At 39.7% G+C, this 22,901-nt stretch overlaps 1 protein-coding gene across 5 annotated transcripts in view; it reads right to left on the bottom strand.

Moving 5' to 3' along the window:
- Window positions 1-22,901, bottom strand: part of ak8 (adenylate kinase 8) — a 192,329-nt gene that overhangs the window by 83,028 nt on the left and 86,400 nt on the right. For all 5 annotated transcript variants that reach the window (XR_007250209.2, XM_048558472.2, XM_048558473.1 and 2 more), the window contains 3 exons: window positions 21,138-21,269; window positions 18,718-18,807; window positions 2,603-2,744 (listed from right to left, as the gene is read on the bottom strand). Coding sequence is in view for 4 of the 5 variants with exons in the window: in XM_048558472.2 (XP_048414429.1) it covers window positions 2,603-2,744; window positions 18,718-18,807; window positions 21,138-21,269 (364 nt within the window). In the remaining variant the exon portion in view is untranslated. The remainder of the gene's footprint in view (window positions 1-2,602; window positions 2,745-18,717; window positions 18,808-21,137; window positions 21,270-22,901) is intronic.

Raw genomic sequence — 22,901 nt, 5'->3', positions numbered from 1 at the left:
GGGATGTGCGGGAGTGGAATGTCTTGTCGTGGGAGCAGATGCGGCGGAGGCGGAGGAATTGGGAATAGGGGATGGAATTTTTGCAGGAGGGTGGGTGGGAGGAGGTGTATTCTAGGTGGCTGTGGGAGTCGGTGGGCTTGAAGTGGACATCAGTTACAAGCTGGTTGCCTGAGATGGAGACTGAGAGGTCCAGGAAGGTGAGGGATGTGCTGGAGATGGCCCAGGTGAACTGAAGGTTGGGGTGGAAGGTGTTGGTGAAGTGGATCCACTTCACCAACACCTTCCACCCCAACCTTCAGTTCACCTGGGCCATCTCCAGCACATCCCTCACCTTCCTGGACCTCTCAGTCTCCATCTCAGGCAACCAGCTTGTAACTGATGTCCACTTCAAGCCCACCGACTCCCACAGCCACCTAGAATACACCTCCTCCCACCCACCCTCCTGCAAAAATTCCATCCCCTATTCCCAATTCCTCCGCCTCCGCCGCATCTGCTCCCACGACAAGACATTCCACTCCCGCACATCCCAGATGTCCAAGTTCTTTAAGGACCGCAACTTTCCCCCCACGGTGATCGAGAACGCCCTTGACCGCGTCTCCCGCATTTCCCGCGACACATCCCTCACACCCCGCCCCCGCCACAACCGCCCCAAGAGGATCCCCCTCGTTCTCACACACCACCCTACCAACCTCCGGATACAACGCATTATCCTCCGACACTTCCGCCATTTACAATCCGACCCCACCACCCAAGACATTTTTCCATCCCCTCCCCTGTCTGCTTTCCGGAGAGACCACTCTCTCCGTGACTCCCTTGTTCGCTCCACACTGCCCTCCAACCCCACCACACCCGGCACCTTCCCCTGCAACCGCTGGAAATGCTACACTTGTCCCCACACCTCCTCCCTCACCCCCATCCCAGGCCCCAAGATGACATTCCACATCAAGCAGAGGTTCACCTGCACATCTACCAATGTGGTATACTGCATCCACTGTACCCGGTGCGGCTTCCTCTCGGTCCGCCTCCCCCTCTCTCCCTATTTATTCCAGTTCCCTCCCCCCATCCCCCTCTCTGATGAAGGGTCTAGGCCCGAAACGTCAGCTTTTGTGCTCCTGAGATGCTGCTTGGCCTGCTGTGTTCATCCAGCCTCACATTTTATTATCTTGGAATTCTCCAGTATCTGCAGTTCCCATTATCGCTAATAGAAGCTAGTATTGTTTTTTAAAAAAGCCTCCTCAAACCTAACAAGTGTAAGTAGACTACATTTTTGAAATTTGGCAATATCTTCAAAAAATGCTGCGAATTATCTAATAATGCCAGGTATGCTGACTGTGCATTATGGACTTACACAATGATGGTATACACGGTCATGTGGGGTAGATTTTTGTTGACAGGACAAGGTGTAACAGCTTGGCAGAGTAAGCTGCAACAGTGGATACCAGCAATAAAAGCTTTTTTGAAAACTAGTTGCCTCATTTTAAAACTTCTCCCTGATCAATCTCCTACATCCTGGTGCTGAATGGAGGGAAGCTGTCTATTTATGTGTAATGTCATAATGTATGTTTGTGGCAGAAATTGATTGCATATTTGTGAAATAAGGCTAATGACTCTCAATTGTATTAAAAAGTAAATCGGATGGCAAATGAAGATTAAGTGTAGAAACCAAAAAGTAGCCATGACCCTCTGGACGTTTTGCTACACAATATCTTGCTGAGAGATGTAGACTTCCCACACAAACAATGAAGTGCATTTGTGGCTGTTATCCTTTAGATACTGATTAAACACAAAAGAAAAATTTAGGATTTGTCCTTCAAATATAAACAAAATAGTAGTGGCACAATGAATCTTAATATTGCCAGAAAGTTGATTACCTAGAATCCCTGCTCTCAATAGATGAAGTGTCCTTTCTTACACAATTCCCACTGACAGCTTCCCCACCAATATTGACATGAGGTACTAAACCTGAAAAGGGTTCAGACTTCACACTGACAACATTGGGCAGAAACAGCATTTGCCCTGACTAACTCCTGCTCACATTGGGTGTGAGTTCTGAGTTCTCTCTGTATTTGTCTAAAGATAGACATTTTAACTGAAATGCACAGGTTCTTAACAGGTAAGAGGGAGGTGTGACAGAAAGAATTAACAAACTGTTTTAGAGATAGTAAGTATTGCCAATGCTGGAGTCAGAGGTAACACAGTGCCGAGCTGGAGCAGCACAGCAGGGCAGGCAGCATCAGAGGAGCAGGAAAGTTGATGTTTCAGGTCAGGACCCCTCTTCAGAAATGGGGGATGGGGAGGGGAGCTCCAAAATAAATGTAGTCCTCTCACCCACCTTCCTGCAAGAATGCAATACCCTACTTCCAATTCCTCCGCCTCTGCCATGTTTGCTCCCAAGATGGGGTGCTCCACTCCCAATCCAAGTTATCATGTGATTATTGGTGATTTTATATGGGTTACATAATTAGCAGTGTAACTAGATACTAATTACATCATGTGGTATATTAATGTGAAACTTAACCCTATTAACACCCATTTACTCCTAGTTAGAATATGCCAGTTCAATATTACTAATGCAAAACTTTCAACTCTTAAGAAGACTTACCTGTTTGGAATAAATCCTGCATCATTTAGCATTTCAGCCTGGCTCACATCTTGAGGAAATCCATGCATGACCCAGCCCCGTGTAGAACAGTCCAGTTTGCTCAGACGTCGCGACAGACATTTTAAGACCATAACATCTGGAACTATATCCAAAATAAACAGAATTGTGCAATTATTATGTAGGGTAGCCCTGGTTACATTTCCGAGTATTAGTAAGACAAAAAGAAGAATTTTGATAACTTTTCACCCCACCTCTGTGCTTTTATTCAAAGTATCTTCCCTCGATGGCAAAATTCAAAGATTTTTTTTGCAGCCTGTGCCAATTCAATACTCAGTATTCAGGTAATATTCACATGTATACGTGAACATTACATTCTTCTTAGCCAGTTTATAATCCTAAATTCTCTCACTTAAGACTGATGGCCAACACTCTATCAATAGCTAAAAGATTCAAATATCATAAGGAATAATTTCTCAGTATAGCACAACCTTCTAATTTCTTCCCATTACTAATTCAGCAAATACTGTGAAAGCAGATTATTTTGTTAAATGTGTTGCATTGCTAATTGTATTTCCTCTTTGCAGCTTTTCTTTGAAATTCATGGTTTTTAAGTTATGTAGCCTTAAACATTTACCACTATCTAATGTTTACAATTTATTTATCAAGAGGAATACAAAAGGAGCTACAAACACCCTCTGCAATTTAAAGGTTAAAGAGTCTGAATTTTTTTTATTCATTCACAGGACATGGCTGTCATTGGCTAGGCATTCATTTATTGCCCATTCCTAATTGCCCAAGAGGGTTGCTAAGTGTCAACCACATTGCAATGGGTCTGTGGTCACATACAGGCCACACCAGGTAAGGATGGTAGATTTCCTTCCCTAAAGCACATCAGTGAATCAAATGGATTTTTCCTGATGATCAGCAATGTTAATAGTCATCAGTAGACTCTTAATTCCAGACATTTAATTGAATCTGAATCCCAACATCTGCCATGGCAGGATTCAAACCTAGGTTTCCAGATCATTACTAAAGTTTCTTGATTAATAATCTAGTGATAATACAACTAGACCGTTCCTTCCCCGTTAGATTATATGAATGGTATCTCAACGGAGTTATAATTAGTTAAGTACCAACTCTGTCCTTGGAATTACCGCTTTTTTTTGTTTTATTGTTGTATTTTGATTGATTGTTTTTGACAGGAAATTAGAGGGAGCAAACCTAAGTCCAAATGAATGTTTCCTTTCAAATTTACAATCAAACTTTATGATTACATCCTATTCAAGTGTGACTCATTGTGATATAATTACTCATATTGATATATTATCCCTTATTTTAAAAAAATCAGACTCTTTAACCTTTAAATTGCAGAGGGTGTTTGTAGCTCCTTTTGTATTCCTCTTGATAAATAAATTGTAAACATTAGATAGTGGTAAATGTTTAAGGCTACATAACTTAAAAACCATGAATTTCAAAGAAAAGTTGCAAAGAGGAAATACAATTAGCAATGCAACACACTTAACAAAATAATCTGCTTTCACAGTATTTGCTGAATTAGTAATGGGAAGAAATTAGAAGGTTGTGCTATACTGTAAAATTATTCCTTATGATATTTGAATCTTTTAGCTATTGATAGAGTGTTGGCCATCAGTCTTAAGTGAGAGAATTTAGGATTATAAACTGGCTAAGAAGAATGTAATGTTCATGTATACATGTGAATATTACCTGATACCCTTATTTAAAGTGAAGTCTTTTGTTTTATTTAAACAAGGACGTAGAAATGAAATCGTTTACATGTGTAAACTGTGTCCTTAAGGGGTTGTGTGGCTATCACTGTGTACTTGATCTTTCTGTGCCACAAGTGTAGCTCCATTGGTATTGTATCTAGGTGTATGACTATACATTGCATGCTATATAACTTCTGAGCCCTTATCAAGGCCAGGACAGCAAGAGGCATTCAATGTTGAAAAACAGAATAAGCAAGAGGAGTAGAGGATCAGTGTGCAGCTTTATTCTTCACATTTATGAAAGGACATATTTCCACTGGAAATGATATCACGAGGTTCATTAGGTTACTCCCTGTGATGGGGGGGATGCTAAGATAAGAGGCTGAATAAATTAGACCAATATTTTCTAGAGCTCTGAAGAATGAAAGGCAATCTCATTGAGATTGAGATTCTAAAGGGTCTTGATCGGAGAGCGTTTGGGAGATTGTTTTTGTGGGTGGGGAAGCTAAAACACAGGCTTAAGATTTGGGACCAATCATTTAGGACTGAAATGACAAGAAATTACTTCATTCAAAGAGTTATGGACCAATGGAATACCCTGCCCTGGAGGGCTGCGGATCCTCCATTGTTGAAATGTAAGGCTGGAAAAGAGAGTTATTTGGTCTCTAAGGGAATGAAAGCATATGGAGAAGGTGGAGATGAAGTCCAAGATGAATTATGATTGTATTAAAAGGTGGAGGAGGCGCAACAGGCCATATGGTCTACTTCTGCTCATATTTCTTGTGTTGTTGTGAGGAAATGAGCAGCATCAGCCATCATAACTCCTGTCACCAGAGCTTTTAGAAAACAATTTCTCGAAGTGTGCTTCGTATAAAATATTTTGTTTCCAATTCCAATAATCCACCAATCCTTATCATCACCACTGCTAACTATCATTATTCAAATTCCTTTCTGCAGTGCAATCTGATAGGTCTTGTTCTTATTTCTCTAAAAATAGTAACATCCAAAACCACAATTCTTTGCCTAATATTTAACTGTAAAAAGTACAAATTATCCTTGAACAATTACTTAGTGCCTGTTATGTGTACACTTTTACATATTCTAGAGCTCCTTCAAAGTCTAAGTCTAGTGGTTACAGTGTTCATGATAAATGATCTCAAATAGCTGAGGACCATGTGGGGCCAGCCACTAGTAGCAGCATCTAAATGTGGACCAGGAGTAGTCTGCTGCAGTTGACTATATGACATTTAAAAGGTGGGAGGGAAATAGGCATACTGTTGTCCTGAGAGATGACAACTAGTACCTTTTCTTTGGAGCAAATACCAGCCTCCTGTAACTACCTCAGCAATTCTATGGCTCTGCAGGAAAACATTCTCACTGCTGGCTGTCATGGACCCGTGGTAATTGTCTGAGTTCTGAGGAAGGGTCACTGGACCCGAAACGTTAACTCTGTTTTCTCCTCCACAGATGCTGCCAGACCTGCTGAGCTTTTCCAGCAACTTTGTTTTTGTAATTGTCTGAGCCTTGTGGGCTTCAATATGTGCTGACATGCAAGCACTTAGCCTAGTTCCATGGGCTGTGCTTGATCATTCCACTTCTTGCAAACTTGTTCTCTAAGATGTGCACCAACGAGATAAAAAAAACACAGAAATCAGCAATAAACTCACAGCAAACTCAAAAAGAGGTTGTCTTGATGTGTATTAGTAAGACTTTGCATTTATAAGAATTGTAGTGTGTGGGGCCTTTCACAACAGAAGGATGACTCAAAGTGTTTCATAAAGGTTTGTTTTCAAAATGTAGTCTCTGTCATCCCATTCCACCAAAGCCTCCCCCATGGAACCAACCTCTGGCCTGAGTTATTCCATAATCTTAGGACTCTGGAGCCTATTATTTCTGCAGCAACCAGTGTCAGCCAGGAATTCCCAACCCCTGGATCTTGATCCTGTGGTGAATTACTGACTGCCATATTGACTCATGACTTAACATACTTTCCCCAAAGGAAGGAATCAAGGTCTCCAGCTGGCAGGTTAGACCCCTGTCACCTTCACAAAATTTCACCAATTCACTCCGCCTTTCTCTCCAAAGATGCTGCCAGATCTGCTGTGTATTTCCAATATTTTTGTTTTAGATGCTGGGAATACTACCCTGCCAAGGGATCTTTTATCTCCATCTGAATGGGCAGACTAAGCTTCAATTTAACATTTAAACTAAAAGCCAGCCGCAACAATGAAGCACTTCCTCAGTTTCACAGCAAAGTGTCAGCCAAGATATGTGCTGCAATCCTGCAGTGAGACTTGAATCCATAACAAGAGAGCTACCACTGAGCCAAGCTGACACTGGCCCACGTCTAAAAGCAGCTGGTGTGAAGGCTGCCAATAAAAACACATTTAAAGGTTAAAACAAACTCTGGCTTCCCAGTACCACTTGCATTTTAATTATAAAAATATCCACGCATACCATCAGCTGTCTGAAAAATATCACAAGCAATTACACTGGTAAGCAGTGTACCATCTATACATTGGAGTGCCATGTAATATGATCTTCCCATGTCAACTTAATGGTGACTCAACAGGAAGCAATGCTCATTCATGTTAAAAACAATCAACAAAAAGGGCCCTCAGGTTTTCGCCAAAAAATGCTTCACCAAGGATTTTTGGTACCGCCTGCCATCTACTGGTGAGGCTTTTACCAACGATTTAATTACACATCAGTCACAGCAAAAATGTATTAATGTTTTATTTTAATTAGTAGAAAGTTTGATAATAATATGATTCATTATGCTTCAACTAAGCAGGTTAGATTTTAGGTAAAAAACACACCAACTGGAAGGGTACATTTTTCCTTCTGTGTGTCGTGATTTATGAGGTTATATACTACCGTACAAAACAAAAGAGAGATTTACTTTTGAGTTTTTTTTAATGCTGTGTTTGTCAGAACTCTGTCTCACAAGGGATAAATCCTGCATTTTAGAAAGGAGTAGAGTGGTATTGAGAGAACAATCAAGAGCAATCATTCACACAACAGAGTACAGAAGATCAAATTTAGTCGAAAGAATTACATCAGCAATCAATCCAATCAACAGTAATTTTAGCCATTTTAAAATTTTATTTCATTAAATAAAATACTATTTGCGTATTCTTAAGTCCTTAAACCTTTTCCTGTTACTGTTATCTTAAGGCACCCAACACAATCATTTTATGTATTACACAGAATTTTAAAGCAATCACAGTGATGTGCGTCATTTGACTTCAATGTGCATTATTTCCACAAATGGTGGCAGGGGGAAGGGATGGCTGCAGGAACTGAAACCTGTGTGTTTTCCAGGTCTTGCTGCATGTAGGTATGGGCTATTTCAATATTTGATAAATTGCAAATGGGACGGAAGACATCTATTTAAATTCACTCATGGGATGTAGGATGTTGCTGCCTGGGCCAGCATTCATTGCCTACTTCTAGTTCCTCATGAAAAACTGGTAGTGAGCTGCCCACTTGAACGACTGCAGTCCATTTCACATAGGTACATCCATAATGCCATTAGTGAGGAATTCCAGATTGTTGGCTCAGTGACGCTGAAGGAACAGTGGGACATTTCACAGTCTGGATGGTGAGTGGCTTGCAAAGGACTTGCAGGTGGTGGTGTTCCCAATGTCCCTTGTCCTTCTAGATGGCAGCAGTCACAGGTTTGTAATGTGCTGTCTAAGGAGCCGTTGTGAATTTCTACAGTGCATCTCACAGGGAGTTCAGACTACTGCAACTGAGCTTCCATGGTGGACGGAGTGAAAGTTTTTGAATGTGTCGGCACAGGGGCCTGTGTTGTGATCACTACTATTCGTGTCGTACATTAACAATTTGGATGAAAGAAATGAGGGCCTTGTGGCTAAGTTTGTAGGTGAGACAAAATAATGTGAAGGACAGGTAGTGTTGAAGAGGTAGAGAAGCTGCAGAGGATTTGGACAGGCTAAGGGAGTGGGCAAAGAAGTGGCAGATGGAATACGATGTAGGAAATTGTGACGCCATACACTTTGGTAGGAATAATCAAGTCGGCTGCTTTGAACTGGATAGTGCCAAAACTCTCGAGTATTGTTGGAGCTGCACTCATCCAAGGAAGTAGGGAGCATTCCACCACACTACTCAATAATGCCTTGTAGATGGTGGACAGGCCTTGGGGAGACAGCACGTGAGTTATCCTATAACAGTGTTTCTCATGATTTCTTATTTTTTGCCATTGCTGACCACCTAAGTGGAAATAAACCCCATTGAGTATGTGATAGCTCAGTCCTACTTGCTTTTGCTTGCTGCATTGATAGTGGTACTGCTTTCAGTGAGACACCAAATGAGTTGATGTCTGGTACCAAGCTGAAGAGTTTATGTTTCATGCTGGCCACCACATTCAGCTGTTTCCTCTTTATTATCAGCTTCACAAACACGTAAAATACAATCTCATGGTTGGTTGTTGTCAGGATTGGATTAGATTTTCAAAAGGCCTTTGACAAGGTGATGCATAATAGGGCACTACTAAGCAATATAAGAGACAACAGTGTTAAGGGTAAGATACTGACATGGATAAAGGATTGGCTGGCACACAGAGGCACAGTGTGGGGATAAAGGGGCCTTGTTCAGGATGGCAGCCAGTGACTAGTGAAGTTCTACAGGGGCCTGTGTTGTGATCACTACTATTCGTGTCGTACATTAACAATTTGGATGAAAGAAATGAGGGCCTTGTGGCTAAGTTTGTAGGTGAGACAAAATAATGTGAAGGACAGGTAGTGTTGAAGAGGTAGAGAAGCTGCAGAGGATTTGGACAGGCTAAGGGAGTGGGCAAAGAAGTGGCAGATGGAATACGATGTAGGAAATTGTGACGCCATACACTTTGGTAGGAATAATAGATGCGTAGACTAATGTTTTAAATTGCAAAAGGCTTTCGAAATCTGAAGCACAAAGGACCATAGGAATCTTAGTTCAGGATTCTCTTAAGGCTAAAGTGCCGGTTCAGTTATGTTATGGACTAGGCCAAACCCCCCAAAAATATATTAAGAACATAGTCTAGCCCCTAATGATTTTTATTTTAAAAGAATAAGGCATTGCATTCCAGGTGCATTTCGATTGGTCAGACTATCAACATTAAAAAAACACACTTTATTTTTTCACAATAGTTAAAATACAGACAAAATAAAAAGAAAAGAATTGGCTTAACTGTAACTCTATCGAAATGTTTAACAAAATAGCATATATTAACTATTAATAATTAACTGTTCCAGTATAGTAACATACCATAAACACATACTTGACAAAGGCAAATTCAGTAAAATAGATTGTCTCACATGCAATTTTAGCAGCAGGGAGAGAACCTTAGCTTCTAGTTGGACTAGAAAAAAGAATAAGAAATTCCACATCCAGCTTCAAGACCACAGCAACTGCAGAAGGCTAAAGCTAAAAATCCTGTGGGAGCTTGAGCCCAACCATTCAGGCTGCGTCTATTGTTTCAACTTAAAAAAAGCCTCAAGGCCTCACAAGCTGTTTACTCTATCGGTTTTGAGCAGACTGAATTGACACCTCTGTCCGCAGGACAAAGTATACCTCTTAAAGCCATTGTACCTCACTGCTGCCAATTAAAAAGTCAAATACAATGTTAGTGTTCATTTTGAGATGGCTAGAATACAACTGCAGGGAAGTACCGCTGAGGCTGTGTAAGGGTCTAGTCAGACTGCATTTGAAATGTTATGGGCAGTTTTGAGCCTTGCATCCAAGAAAATATGTGCTGGCCTTGGAGGGGTTCCAGATGAGTTTCACAAGAATGATTCTAGAAATAAGGGGCTCTGGGTCTGTACTCAATAAAGTTTAGGAGGATGAGGGGGGAATCACATTGAAATTTAAACAACACTGAGAAGTCTGGATACAGTGAGCTTGGAGAAGATATTTTACTAGTAGGAAAAACTAGTACCTGAGGACATAGCCTCAGAGTAAAGCAACAATACTTTTGAACTGAAATAAGGATGAATTCCTTCAATCAAAAGGTAGCAGATGGCTGTGAAAGCAAGTCATTGAATTTCTTTAAGACAGAGATTTTTATTAGTAAGGGAATCAAGGGTTACGGGGAGAAGGCGGGAGTTTGGGGTTGAGAAACATACCAGCCATGATCAAATGGTGGAGCAGACTTGATGGGCTCGAGTGAGTCAAATGTTTCTCATACTTTTCCTGTCTAATACTTCAATTCAATGACTTGCATTTTGAACTTGCCCAAGGATCACCTGCATGTCACTTTAAGAACCACTGTCCTGAAGGATGGAAGAGATATTCACGCTGTAACTTAAGGAGGGTTAAGTCAGGATTAAATGTGATAGCAACCTAGATGGGCTAAACACGAAATTAGTATAGATTGCTTATTATTCATGATTGCAAAGAGAGGCATGAGATTAGACTTGTGAGACATTGGCCATCAGTGCAATTTTGTCAGAGAACACTAAGGAGTCTAACAGTCAAAAAGGGCAACTGGGCAATCATCAGCAAACAATCCACTTCTGACCTTATAATGGTGGGGAGGGCATTGGTAAAACAGTGGTATGTGGTTGTATCTTAGATGCAGCTGTTATGACCTTACATAGCAATATCTTAGAGATGAAATGATGGGCATATAACAACCATAACCTATTCATTTTGCTAGGTATGGTATGGGATTGGAGAATTTTCTCTGATATTCATTTTTACTGTGCCACAGCTGTCAAATGCTGCTGAGATGTCAACAGCTTTGATGTTCACCTGAGCCCCTAGAAGTCAATTCATGTCCATGTTTTTATAAAGGCTATAATTCGGGCTGCAGGTGAATTCTCCCAGGAAGACAAAACTGTCTGGGCTGTTTATAAGTATTCCTTGATACCACTGCTGACACCTCCTGCATCGATAATGAAAAGTAGGTTGATAGACCATAATTAACTGTGTTGGATTTATCCAGCTTGACTGCACAACCTGTGAAGAAACCTGCAAGTGTCACGGTCGTAGTGCAGCACAATGCTTTCTGCCCTGAAGGGCTCAATGTAGGCCTGCGTATGTTCAAATAAATTTTCTCCCAGGCAATTTAGGAAGTCAAAGAGCTGCACAATCCTTGAATTTTATGCAAAAAACACTAAATGGATATTAAAACAATGGGCTGGATTTTAACTTGGTGCAGGAGCGAATTGGCAACCTGTTACATCTCTTGCAAATTTTATTTTCATTGCAGTCAATAGAATTGAAAACTGGGGGAAATATAAAATGAGCTGCTGACAAGCTGACATGTGTATGACAATACCACACCAAGTCAAGATCTATGCCATTGACTAGTTGGCAAAGTGGCTTGCATCTTATTGATCTCTGTGTTAATTATGCTGCTTAATCAATCTGACATGTGTAAAATTATAACAAATGCAAATGAAAGGGAAAGGTTGGATTGTCAGAAGAAATTTGAATAAACATACCTAGCATGTTTCCATCAGTTTTAAATGAAAACAAAGATAAAACAGTTGAATAATGTTCATCTGAATTATTTTAAAACTAAAGTAAAAATTAATATAAAATATAAACGTTACTAAAAGTTGGTTCTTGTATCTTTGGTCCCTTGACCTTTGATTAAAACTATGGTAACTCTTTAATCAAGCAAGGAAAAAGAATGTTAATGTTTGAATGGGATATAAATATTTTTCCGGATTGGGGTAATAGTTTCATCTTGGCTTTTGTTTTTACTTTCCTATCCTTCATAGTGTACCATTCAGTATTCTGGCTGTACTTTTTTCTATTTGTTTCCCTTCACCAACTACCCAATAAAAGAAAATTTAAGAAGTTGATTTCACAGTGTGGTCATATACATAGTATGAGCATAAGAAGTCTTTTGAGTGAATTGAAATGCCTTTGAGAGACAGGTGCATTTTTAATCTAGGTTCAAATATGACTGATTTATCTGTTGACATTGGACATATGTGCTCTGATTTGACAATTAGAAGGATATGCATGCGTGAGGGAAATTTGTATTCATTGGTTAAGACAGTGGTGAGCTTTGTGATTTTCTTTCTGTGCTATATATAGTGGCCAAGGATTTTTTCATCATTCTGTTTTTAATGCTCTGTAAGAACAAAGCCAACACAAATAAAGATGTGTAACCTTTGTATTAGCATCATGATTAGCCTATCCTAGTGTACAGGCTGTAGAAATGTCTGAACAGCACAAAAGTCACAAGATTTAAGTGACATCAAAGGAATGGCGATGTATTTCCAAGTCAGGATGGTGAGGGGCTTGGAGGAAAACTTGCATATGGTGGTAATACCATCTGCTGTCCTGATCCTTCTAGGTCGTAGGAGCCTTGGATTTGGAAGGTGTTATCTAAGGAGCCTTGGCAAATTTCTGCAGTGTATTTAGTAAATGATACAGAGTGCTTCTGCTGTGCAATGGGGGGATTGTGTGTTTGTGGATGTTGTATCAATCACTGGACTGCTTTTTCATGAATATTATCAAGCTCCTTGGATATTTTTGGAGCTGCACTGATCCAAGCAAATGGTATTCCATCACACTCCTGACATGCCTTTGGGTGGTGGACAGACTTTGGGTAATCAGGAGATGAGATCCTTGTTGTAGGATTCTTCTTATCTGCTCTTGTAGCCTCAGCATTTATAAGGATAGTCTAGTTCTGCTTCTGTCAATAGTAGAATATTTATTGATAGTGGGGGATTCAGTGATGCCATTGAATGTCAAGGGGCAAAAATTAGATTCTTTCTTGTTGAACTTGATTACTGCTTGGCACTTCTGTGATGTGAATTTTACTTGCCACTGGTCAACTAATTCTGGTGTTGTCCAGGTACTGTTGTACTTGAATATAGATTGCTTCAATATCTGAGGAGTTGCAAATGTTACTGAACATTGAGCAGTCATCAGTGAACACCCCACTTCTGAACTAATGGTGGAGGGAAGGTCATTAATGAAGCATCACGGACTTAGAAGGAACTCCCACAGAGATTGTCTGGAGCTCTAATAACAGACATCGTACAACCACAACCATCTTCCTTCATGCTAGCTATGGTTCACAGAAATTTCTCCAATTTGCACAATCCTAGTTTTGCTAGGGCTCCTAAATGTCCCACGTGATCAAATGCTGCTTTGATGTCAAGGGTAGTCATTCTAACCCTCTCCTCTGGAATTTAGCCCTTTAATCCATGCTTTAACCAAGGCTGTAATGAGGTCAGAAGCTGAGTGGTTCAGGCAGAAGCTAAATTGGGCGGCAGTGAGCAGGGTATTGTTGAACAAGTGCTGCTTAACATCACTTTTCTGATGATTGAAAGTAGAACGGAAGTTGTCCTGCGTTTTATCTACAGGAAATACCTGGGCAATTTTCCACATAGAGAGATGACCGTGTTATAGCAGTACTGGAACTCCCTGGCTTTGGATGTAGCAAGTTCCGGAGCACAGGTCTTCAGTACTATTGCTGGAGTATTGTCAGAGTCTGTAGCCTTTACAGTATTTAGTGCCTTCACCTGTTTTGTGATATCATGTGCAGTGAACTGAAGAGCATGGCTGTAGCTGATTGTTATAAAAACTCACCTGGCTCACCAATTTTCTTCAGGGAAGTAAGCCATTTCAGGGCTACCCAGTCTGGCCTACAAAAAACTCTAGACCATACTAGGTTTGACTCTTAATGCTTTCTGAAGTGACCAGGCAAGTGATTCAGTTCTACTAGAAGTGAACGATAAATTTCACATTCCTACTGATGCCTGAATCCTGAGAATAAATAAAGCAGAATAATAGGGTGAAATTTCCTCATTTGCAGTTAGTGTTTTGATTCATTCTCTCTGGCCAACAATGGCTCAAAGTAACCTTTTCATGCAATCTTTCATTCTTCACGTCATAACCATACACAGGGCAATACAGTACTCTTGTTGTTGAATTGCACAGCAGGACAGAAGCAAGTGCTCACAACTGCCAAGACTGTCTCACCTTCACACCACTAACACTACAATTTAAAGCCCAGTTGCACATCACCTTAGACACTGCAAACCAGGGATTGTTCTTCACACTGTGGTACTGGACAAATATAGCACAGAAAGGAAAGCTCACATCTCATTTCATGAAGCTAGAAGAGCTGAGTGAATAAGGGTAAGGAGAGAGGGGCAATTCTTTTTCCATTTGTCCATCATTGGAGGCCACGTCACCAAGCCTGGATCCAAATAGCAGTTCACATCGATGCCCCAGGTAAAAGCAGAATGTTCAGCCCTGTAGGAAGAAGGTCAATAATTTTTTGCACTACTATCAGGTGAGTGCAACCATCTTCTCTTTGCTATCTCACACTCACTGGGCCACCGCTCATTCTAACTCTGTCATCAAAACTTACAGGCTATGCTTCTCACTATTTGTATGCATCATGTCCACTCAACAGCTCTCATCCACCTCATCCTCCCAAACTATTAATCCTTCTGGCCCTCAATGCTTCCTACTTCCTTACTGGGCCAACTCACCACCTCTGCTGTTCTTGAATCATCACTAACTGCTCCTCCATCCAGTTCTATTGTACTTAATTGCTCTCATTGTAATACTGCAGGAAAAAAACGGCCATCAGCTAGACTGATGTTTCTACCATGGCTGACCTACCAGTAATCCCTAGACTGGTTGTGCTTGGCCTGCAGGGTAGACTGTGGCTCAATCCCCAGACTCTGGTGGGACCCAACATCTGAATAACAGTAGTAAGTCCCCTGTAGTATAATCAGAAGAGTTTGACTGACTGTGGTGGTACCCCTGACTGACCACAGTCCACTTCATCCGACTAACAAATGATCCTCTTTGACTTTCAAACATTGCCAACTGCTTGAAGCACATGAAGTGAGTATGTCATGTAAACTGCGGACACAAGTTGCTGGTGTGGCATTTCTATAGCCTGGTGCCATACAGTGACATGTCCAGTCCTTGACTTATCAGCTCTTCTCACCCTAAGAAGATGCCCTCCTTTCCCTGTGCCCTAAAAAGCAAATGTGAGCCACACAGAGGCCAACAGCCTCCAAGTAAGTGCAAAATAAGGGTATGTGCTAAGAAGGCAAGCAAAGAGCTATGAGATGCATCCTGCACACATGCATAAGATAAATATGGCTCTGTGTGTAACATGACCTGGTCGGGGTGTGCAACTAAAGATGTCTTGGAGCTTGTGCTGAAGGGCTGAAATGGTACAATGATGTGGTGAGACTGGTGTTTTTGCCGGTGCTGACTCACGCAGCCAAAGAGTTGAAAACCATAGTGTCCATGGACAATGCAGGGACATTGTGCTGAAGACACAGTTAGATGATGTCTAAGGCAAGCAATCGGCAAGCTGACTTACATGTCAGAAACATGCACCATTCAGTTTCTCATGGAAGGAGAGGAGAATTAGGAATGATGTATAAAAAAGTGAGTTGGGATAATAATGAGATGTAAATACATGAAAATAAGGTAAGAGGACACTCAGCAGTGAGATTCTGAAGCTGCCATTTAATATGAGATATAATTTAACATAAAAGGAAAAATCATAAAAGTTTTCTCTTGACATCAAAGTTACGGACATATTAGTGACTACTGCATAGCTTTATGTGGAGGTCATGTCTTACAAATTTTATTTGAGTTTTTTGAGCAAGTGGCAAAGGTGATTGGGCAGAAGGGTGCATGTTATTTATGAGGACTTTAGCAAGGCTTTAGACAAGGTCCCTCATGGTAGGCTGATTCAGAAGCTGGAGATGTTTTTCTGACTGGAGATCAATGCAAATGAATATGATGGTCAAGAAGGGGTATGGCATGCTTGCCTTCATCAGTAAGGGCATACAGTATAAAAATTGGCCAGTCATGGAAGTATAGAACGTCAATAAGGCCATGTTTGGAATATTGCAAACAATCCTGGTTGCTACACTACCAGGAGAATGTGGAGACTTTTGAGATGTGTGGAAAAGGTTCACCAGGATATTGCCTGATTTAGAGGATATTAGCTATAAGGTGAGATTGAAGAAAACTCGGTTTATTTTCACTTGAATATTGGAGCCTGAGGGGAAATCAGATAGAGGTTTACAAAATTATGAGAGGCATGGATAAAATGGATAGTCAGTCTTTTTTCAGCGTATAAATGTCAGGTATTAGGGGACATAGGTTTAAGGTAAACGGGGCAAGTTTAGAGGTGTGAGGGGCAAGTTTTTTACATAGATGGTGTTAAATGCCAGGAATGTGCCCCCAGAAGAGGTGGTAAAAGCAGAAACAATAGCAATGTCTAAGAGGCATCTTGACAGAAAAATGAATAAGCAGGGGTTATAGGGATATAGACAGCGTAGTGGCAAAAGGTTTTAATTTAGAAACGTGTCATGTGTTGGTGCAGGCTTGGTGGGCTAAAGGGCCTGTTTCTGTGCTTTACTATTCTTTTGTTCTGATGTTTTAATTCTCACCATATTTCCCCAACTTTCTTGCCTTGCTCACACCACATCAGGAAGCAGCATACTCCATCCATGGTATGGAGCTTGAACATCAACCAATGACAGAAAAGAAGAGGAGGCAAAATGGATTATAGAAGTTGCACTCTCTGTTCTAAACAGCTCCACTGGGCCTGTTAAGGGCACCTTACCAATCCCCATGACTTCGCATGGATCCAGTTATCTCATGTGCCCATAAAAATATGTGAAGGAGTCGGTAGCAGAATCTGAGCCACCTAATTGTAATAGCTGTGCAGTCATTTCTGGGTCACTCAGATTAATAAATTGACAAATGGTTTGATTAGACGGCTTTGCTGCCATGCCTCCCTTGTATCACTCTTGTCCCTTCACTAGGCTATATTACCAGCCCACGAATACAAACCAACTACATTGAAATGTCTTCTTTTCAGAGTCTCCTAAATTGAAACAAATTGTGTCTGTCTCAACCAAGTTTCCAGTGACTAAGAATCATCAGGAGGCAATGTGCCTCAAATTCAGATTACACAGTAAACCCACAGGAATGACAGCACTCAGTAATAATGCTGAGGAACATATCTGTTGGCGTTTCTTAGTGCTGGTGGATAGAATCAATAGTGTTATCAAAACCAGTCTGTAAAATTCTATGAAAACCAACTTAGATGTTTCATTCCTCACCTTATATAACATTCTCACTATGATAAGCACATACACAGAATACAAAACACATCACAGCTGCCTCCAAGAACATCAGAGTAATGAATAATAATTAAGTTACAAACTATAAACCGACTTTTTGGGTACTGTTGTGTTAATAGTTCTTTAAAATACTAATTGAGAATTAATAGTATTTGTTTCAGCAGTGTTTGTCATTGTTTTGAGATGGCTTAAGTGTAATTTAACCATCTGCAACTGGAGAAGGACATCTTACTTCCAATGTATATGGGAACAATCGATCAATATCCCTATAAAGTAAGGATATCAGAAATGCTCTAAGTGTGATTTAATAATCTATTTTTAAACATTTAAGCTCAACAATACATTTTATTTGAATACTGAGTGATATGTCTCACCAAATATGTATATATTGTTCTTGTAAGAAATACATAAATTCAATTCAAGCAATTTAACTGAAATTGAGGGCAAAACTAATTTAAATTATTCAATTAAATTTTAAGATGTAAACATTCTGATTTAAGTTGCAAAAATATTGAAAATTGTTTACTGTAAAGACTGCATAATGACAGCTGGTCATTTCACTTCACTTGAGTATCTGAGCAAAAAGTTAGCTTGTAGACCACCCTATAAGATCTTCTGGAGGAAGACAGATTACCAACAAGGAGTGATACAGAATTAGAAACGGGAGTAAAAACTCCATTATTATAATTCTATACTGTTGGCCACTGATGAATTTTATTTTTAAAATATTTTATAAACTTAAAGAATAAATTTTACATATGGAAAATAACATAAAATAAATTTTTGTCAATACAAAGGAAAATAAGTTGCACCACAGGGTCCACTGCACCTTTGAAAAATTAAACTTGACAGATTCAAACTGTCCTATTTCCACTTCAAAAGAGCAGGGGCTCTGCTCTCCTCCTGACTCATCTTCAAACAGCAGCGCCCCAGAAACTTTCTTTCAGGCAAAGCTAAAGCAGCCTCTAGCTCCCTTAAGCACTGTACTGGTTACTGTAGCTGCTGCCTATGCCTGTCCTAATTATACCCATGTGAGTCTATTAATCAGTTGGTAAATTATTCAGTAACCCTTCTCTGCCTTCAGCTAGTACAAACATGCTCTAAGCAAGGGCTAGAGGGAAGTGCAGGGGATGTCCCTGTGGACCTCACTCTGAGATATTCAGTTGTTCAATGTCTCCTGAACTCCCTGTTAATAACGAGCGAGAAAAGCTCTGGTGGTGTCTGAATCTTGCCCTTTGTTCAATATCAGAACGCTATCAGTAGGGGGGGTCAGGAACCTTACCTGGCTGCCTACTTTCAGCATAGGGTTTAATGGCTTCACCGAATCTTGTCTCAGCAGCGACAGGCTCTTTCAGTAACTGTCCACAGGAAACTGAAAAAACAAATGTTCATCTCACCAACGTCATTCAAAGAAGCCATTTTCTTGATCATGAGTAAAACTACAACAGTCTATGCTACCCTCAAATTCCTTGTGAGTAGTGTTATAGTATGCCTGAAGGTATAATTGTTTACATGACACATGCTACCCATGCATTAAAAAATGTTGAAAAACTCAAATGTTTCATAGACGATTCAACTAAAACTGAAGAATAATATAACTATTTCTGAAACACTACTGACAAGCAGTTTTACTGCTTCATTGTTCCCAGTTATAGTTCATTTTAATGATTTGGACTTTGTAATCAATAAAACAATTTCTAAATTCACAGATGACACCAAATTGTGGAATGGGGGAGTAATCAATATTGAGTGAAGACTACAACAAATTACAGGAGGACATTACAAAACTTGCAGAATGGAGAAATGATTTGCAAATGAAGTTCAACATAAATAAATATGAGGTAATACATTTTGACAGGCAAACAGTAAAGTCACTTACTACTTGGAAAATGTAAGTCTAGATGGGCAATGAAACAAGGAGCTCTCAGAGTACAAATACACCAATGACTAAAACCAAACCTTGCCCAAGAAAAGTCATGAAATTTAGAAATTGTAGAAATGTGTAAATTTGTCATTTTTGGTGAGGCTTATTAAAAACTGAAAGCAAATAAGCAACTTAATACTCTACTCTCATAAGTCACTGTTACCTGCACTAATCTGCATTTGTTTTACTCTGAACTACTCATAAACGTATTTATTTCGTGCATTATATGCAACAGGAAAAAAAAATTCTCTATTCAGTTGGTGTCAAAAAGAATGTTATGAATTTCACTAACAATTGAACAAGAAAAGTCGTTGATTGATTTGATAGTAAATTTCTAACTTTTGATCATACACCCATTAAGACAGTGCAGTCAGTTTAGGTTAACTCAATTGAATCTAATTGAATTACGCATGGATGGAAGATTAAACAAAGTTTAAAAAATGCAATACGACTAAATCATCAGATTAACAACGTACCCTCAACTCAAAACTGAATTCAAAATAAATCTTGTATTTACATATAAGTTTATCACATCTCTCAGAAATATCTCAAAGTACATCATATTAAATTAACATTTTTAATTGTAGTAACCCACGTTATGTAACAACAATAGGCAACCCTATGAACATAGCACACCACAAAAGCAGTGGCTCAGAACTTACTGGGAAAATTATAGCAAGTTAAGTACACATGTCACTTCTGTTATGAAAAAGAAAACCTCAGGAACTTGTGGCAACAAAGAGATTGAAAGTGAGCTGCAAACATGTTCCATTTTACTGTACGGTTCATGCTACTCCACTGTGCATACTGCAAAAATCAAAAGTTTGTTTACAACTTCACCATAACTGTCCTTCTGGTTTAAAATAGTGCCACGGGATTGTTAACATCCATCTAAATCAACAAACAGGATTCTTGTTCTGCTAAGCATGTTATATTAAGTAGTTGCACTATAATCAATTTTGCTATGGGTGTTTCAAAGTTATTGTCCCAAAGAATGTTTGATGACAACTATGGTTACTTGCAAATTATGTTGCCAATCATTCTGACACCTGAGCAATGAAGAAAAATAAAGTTTCCTTCACATTGGAACTCATTGACAATTATCTCCAACACTGTACGTTTATCTAGAGAATCAGTCTGGTAGTTTGCTGAAAAACAGTTGCACTGCAAGATGCATAAAAGTGAAAAGTGATCTGCCTCAGAGATCCTGTTCCCCCGGGCAAATCACCTGATAATTCGTCCAAAGGTGGCTTTGACAGCACTCAGATTTTCTGAGGAATAGGCCATCTGCCCTCCTAGTGGAAGAGGCACTTAGGAAAAGAAAAACGAAACCATAAGAATATATAGATCGACACAGTGAGGTAGACAAAGATAATCATTTGACAGTAAAAAGAACAAATTCTGACAACTCGAAGCAGGACAGCCAAAAACAGATAAGATATGCCATTTTGGTTGCGGCATCACATAAACTTATAAGAGTCTGGTTCTGCTCAAAAATTCGATTTCCATTTGAGTAGAAATATAAAAGGTATATTTATGACAAGTCACCAAAGTATCAAACATGGAAGTACTGACTTCGCAGCCACGCTTATATGTTGTATGTTTGGGTAACTCCAGAGGCAAAACTATAATAGAAACAAGCCACAATAGGCCATGGACTTACCACATATTTACTGCCAGACTGTAAAGTTTCAAATGTACTGCTGTTGTACTCCAGAAAATACAAGACAAAGACAGAAGTTCAATAAAGACAAAAAGTCCACTGAGTCAGTGCTCACCATTAACAATTCCATATTTTTCCGCAATCAGTGCTGCCTGCAGGCTCCTGCCACTGCCAGGGGGACCGTGAAGAATAATTCTTGGCGTGTAGGGGGCGTTGGATCGATGTCGACTTTGGACATGGCTTAAAGCTGTGTAGAGTGGAAAATTTTTTTAAAAAATTTAACAGAGATCCTGAGCACTAATAATACTTAAAAGTTAGCAAATGCATACAGTATGAATGTTGTTAAGCCCCATTTGTAGGGGATTCCCCCGCCCCATTTGTATTAATTAACCACGGAGTAATTAGATGTAATTATTCCCCGCTGATTTTCTTTCACAGTTGAAAAAATGTATAAAAATTGCAATGCATGAATAGCCTGTTCCAAGCTTTAAATAAATCAGATTCAAGAGGAATTTTAATGTTTTATAAAATTTTCAGTTTATTTAATTGTACAAAATACAAACATATATATCAACAGACAACTGTGCCCTTAGTTTTTTAACAGAAAAATAATATACACTTAAATCAAATTATATTGCTGCAAAGATTTTAAATATTGAAATTTACATTAATTTTTATTAAAAATCAAATAGCTTCGCTATATATTGTCTGTTTTCTGGTTTCTTTTGCACGAGACAAACACAGCCTTCTTGCAAACCCAAGGGAACAGTGAATTGAACAAATCAGAGTATAAGGCAAACTTCATGTATTCTGACTTGGTAATGCAACATGCGAAACTATCCTGAAAATATGAATCAGTATGTACACATTTCTCTTCATCCACTAACGGCTGCAAATTACGATAATCATTTGTGCTGAAAAACAAGTCTGAAATTAATGAAATGCAACATAAAATTTTCATGACTTTATTCAGCAGAATTGTTTTGACTTGTGAATATAAAGCTTGGCACTGCAGTAATGTGATGTCTGTGAACAATGAGGAAGTGGTAAGACACCCATAAAGAAACAAGGTTCACAATCAGTTGTATTTACATACTGCTTCAGTGCTGGCAGTTCTCTTTTTGATTAATTCAAGAGAATGTGGGTGCTATTGGTCAAGCAAGCCTTTATTAGACATCTCTAATTCCTCTGGAGTAGATGATACTGAGTTGCCTTCTTGAACATGAGCACTCGTAGGGTATAGAGTTGCCCAGTGCAATCTTAGGCAAAAAGATCCTGGATTTTGTTCCAGTGACAGTTAAGGGATGGTGACATAGTTCCAAGTCAGGATGGTGTGTGGCTTGGATGACAGCTTGAATGTAGTAGTGTTCCTGTGCATTCATTGCTCTTGTCCCATGTGACAAAGGCCACGGGTTTGCAAGGTGCTATCAGTGGAGCCATGGTGAGCTACTGCAATGCATCTTGCAGACAGTACACACTGTTGCCACTGCATCAGCACTGAAGAGAGTGGATGTTCAACATTGTGGATGGGGTGCCAATCATCAGGTTTCTTTGCCCAGGAGGGGGTCAAAGCTCTCCAGTGTTTTTGGAACTGCACACATCCATGAAAGTTGTGAATATTCCATCATAATCCTGACTTGTGCCTTGTAGTTGGTGAACAGACATTCCAGAATTCCTAATCTCTAACTGGATCTTATAGCCACAGTAACTATATGGCTAGTCTAGCTCAATTTCTGGTCAATGATAACCCCCAGGCTATTGAAAGTTGGGGATTCTGAATGCCAAAGGGTGATTTCTCCAGTCATTGTACTGGACTTAATATAGCATAAATGCTACGTACAGACATTGGCTGCTTCAGTATCTGTGGAAACACAAATGC

Source organism: Stegostoma tigrinum, chromosome 29 (assembly GCF_030684315.1).
Source record: "Stegostoma tigrinum isolate sSteTig4 chromosome 29, sSteTig4.hap1, whole genome shotgun sequence".
Classification (NCBI taxonomy): Eukaryota; Metazoa; Chordata; class Chondrichthyes; order Orectolobiformes; family Stegostomatidae; genus Stegostoma; species Stegostoma tigrinum.
Note: the sequence above shows the minus strand (reverse complement) of the source record. Positions and strands in the feature narration are given on the sequence as shown.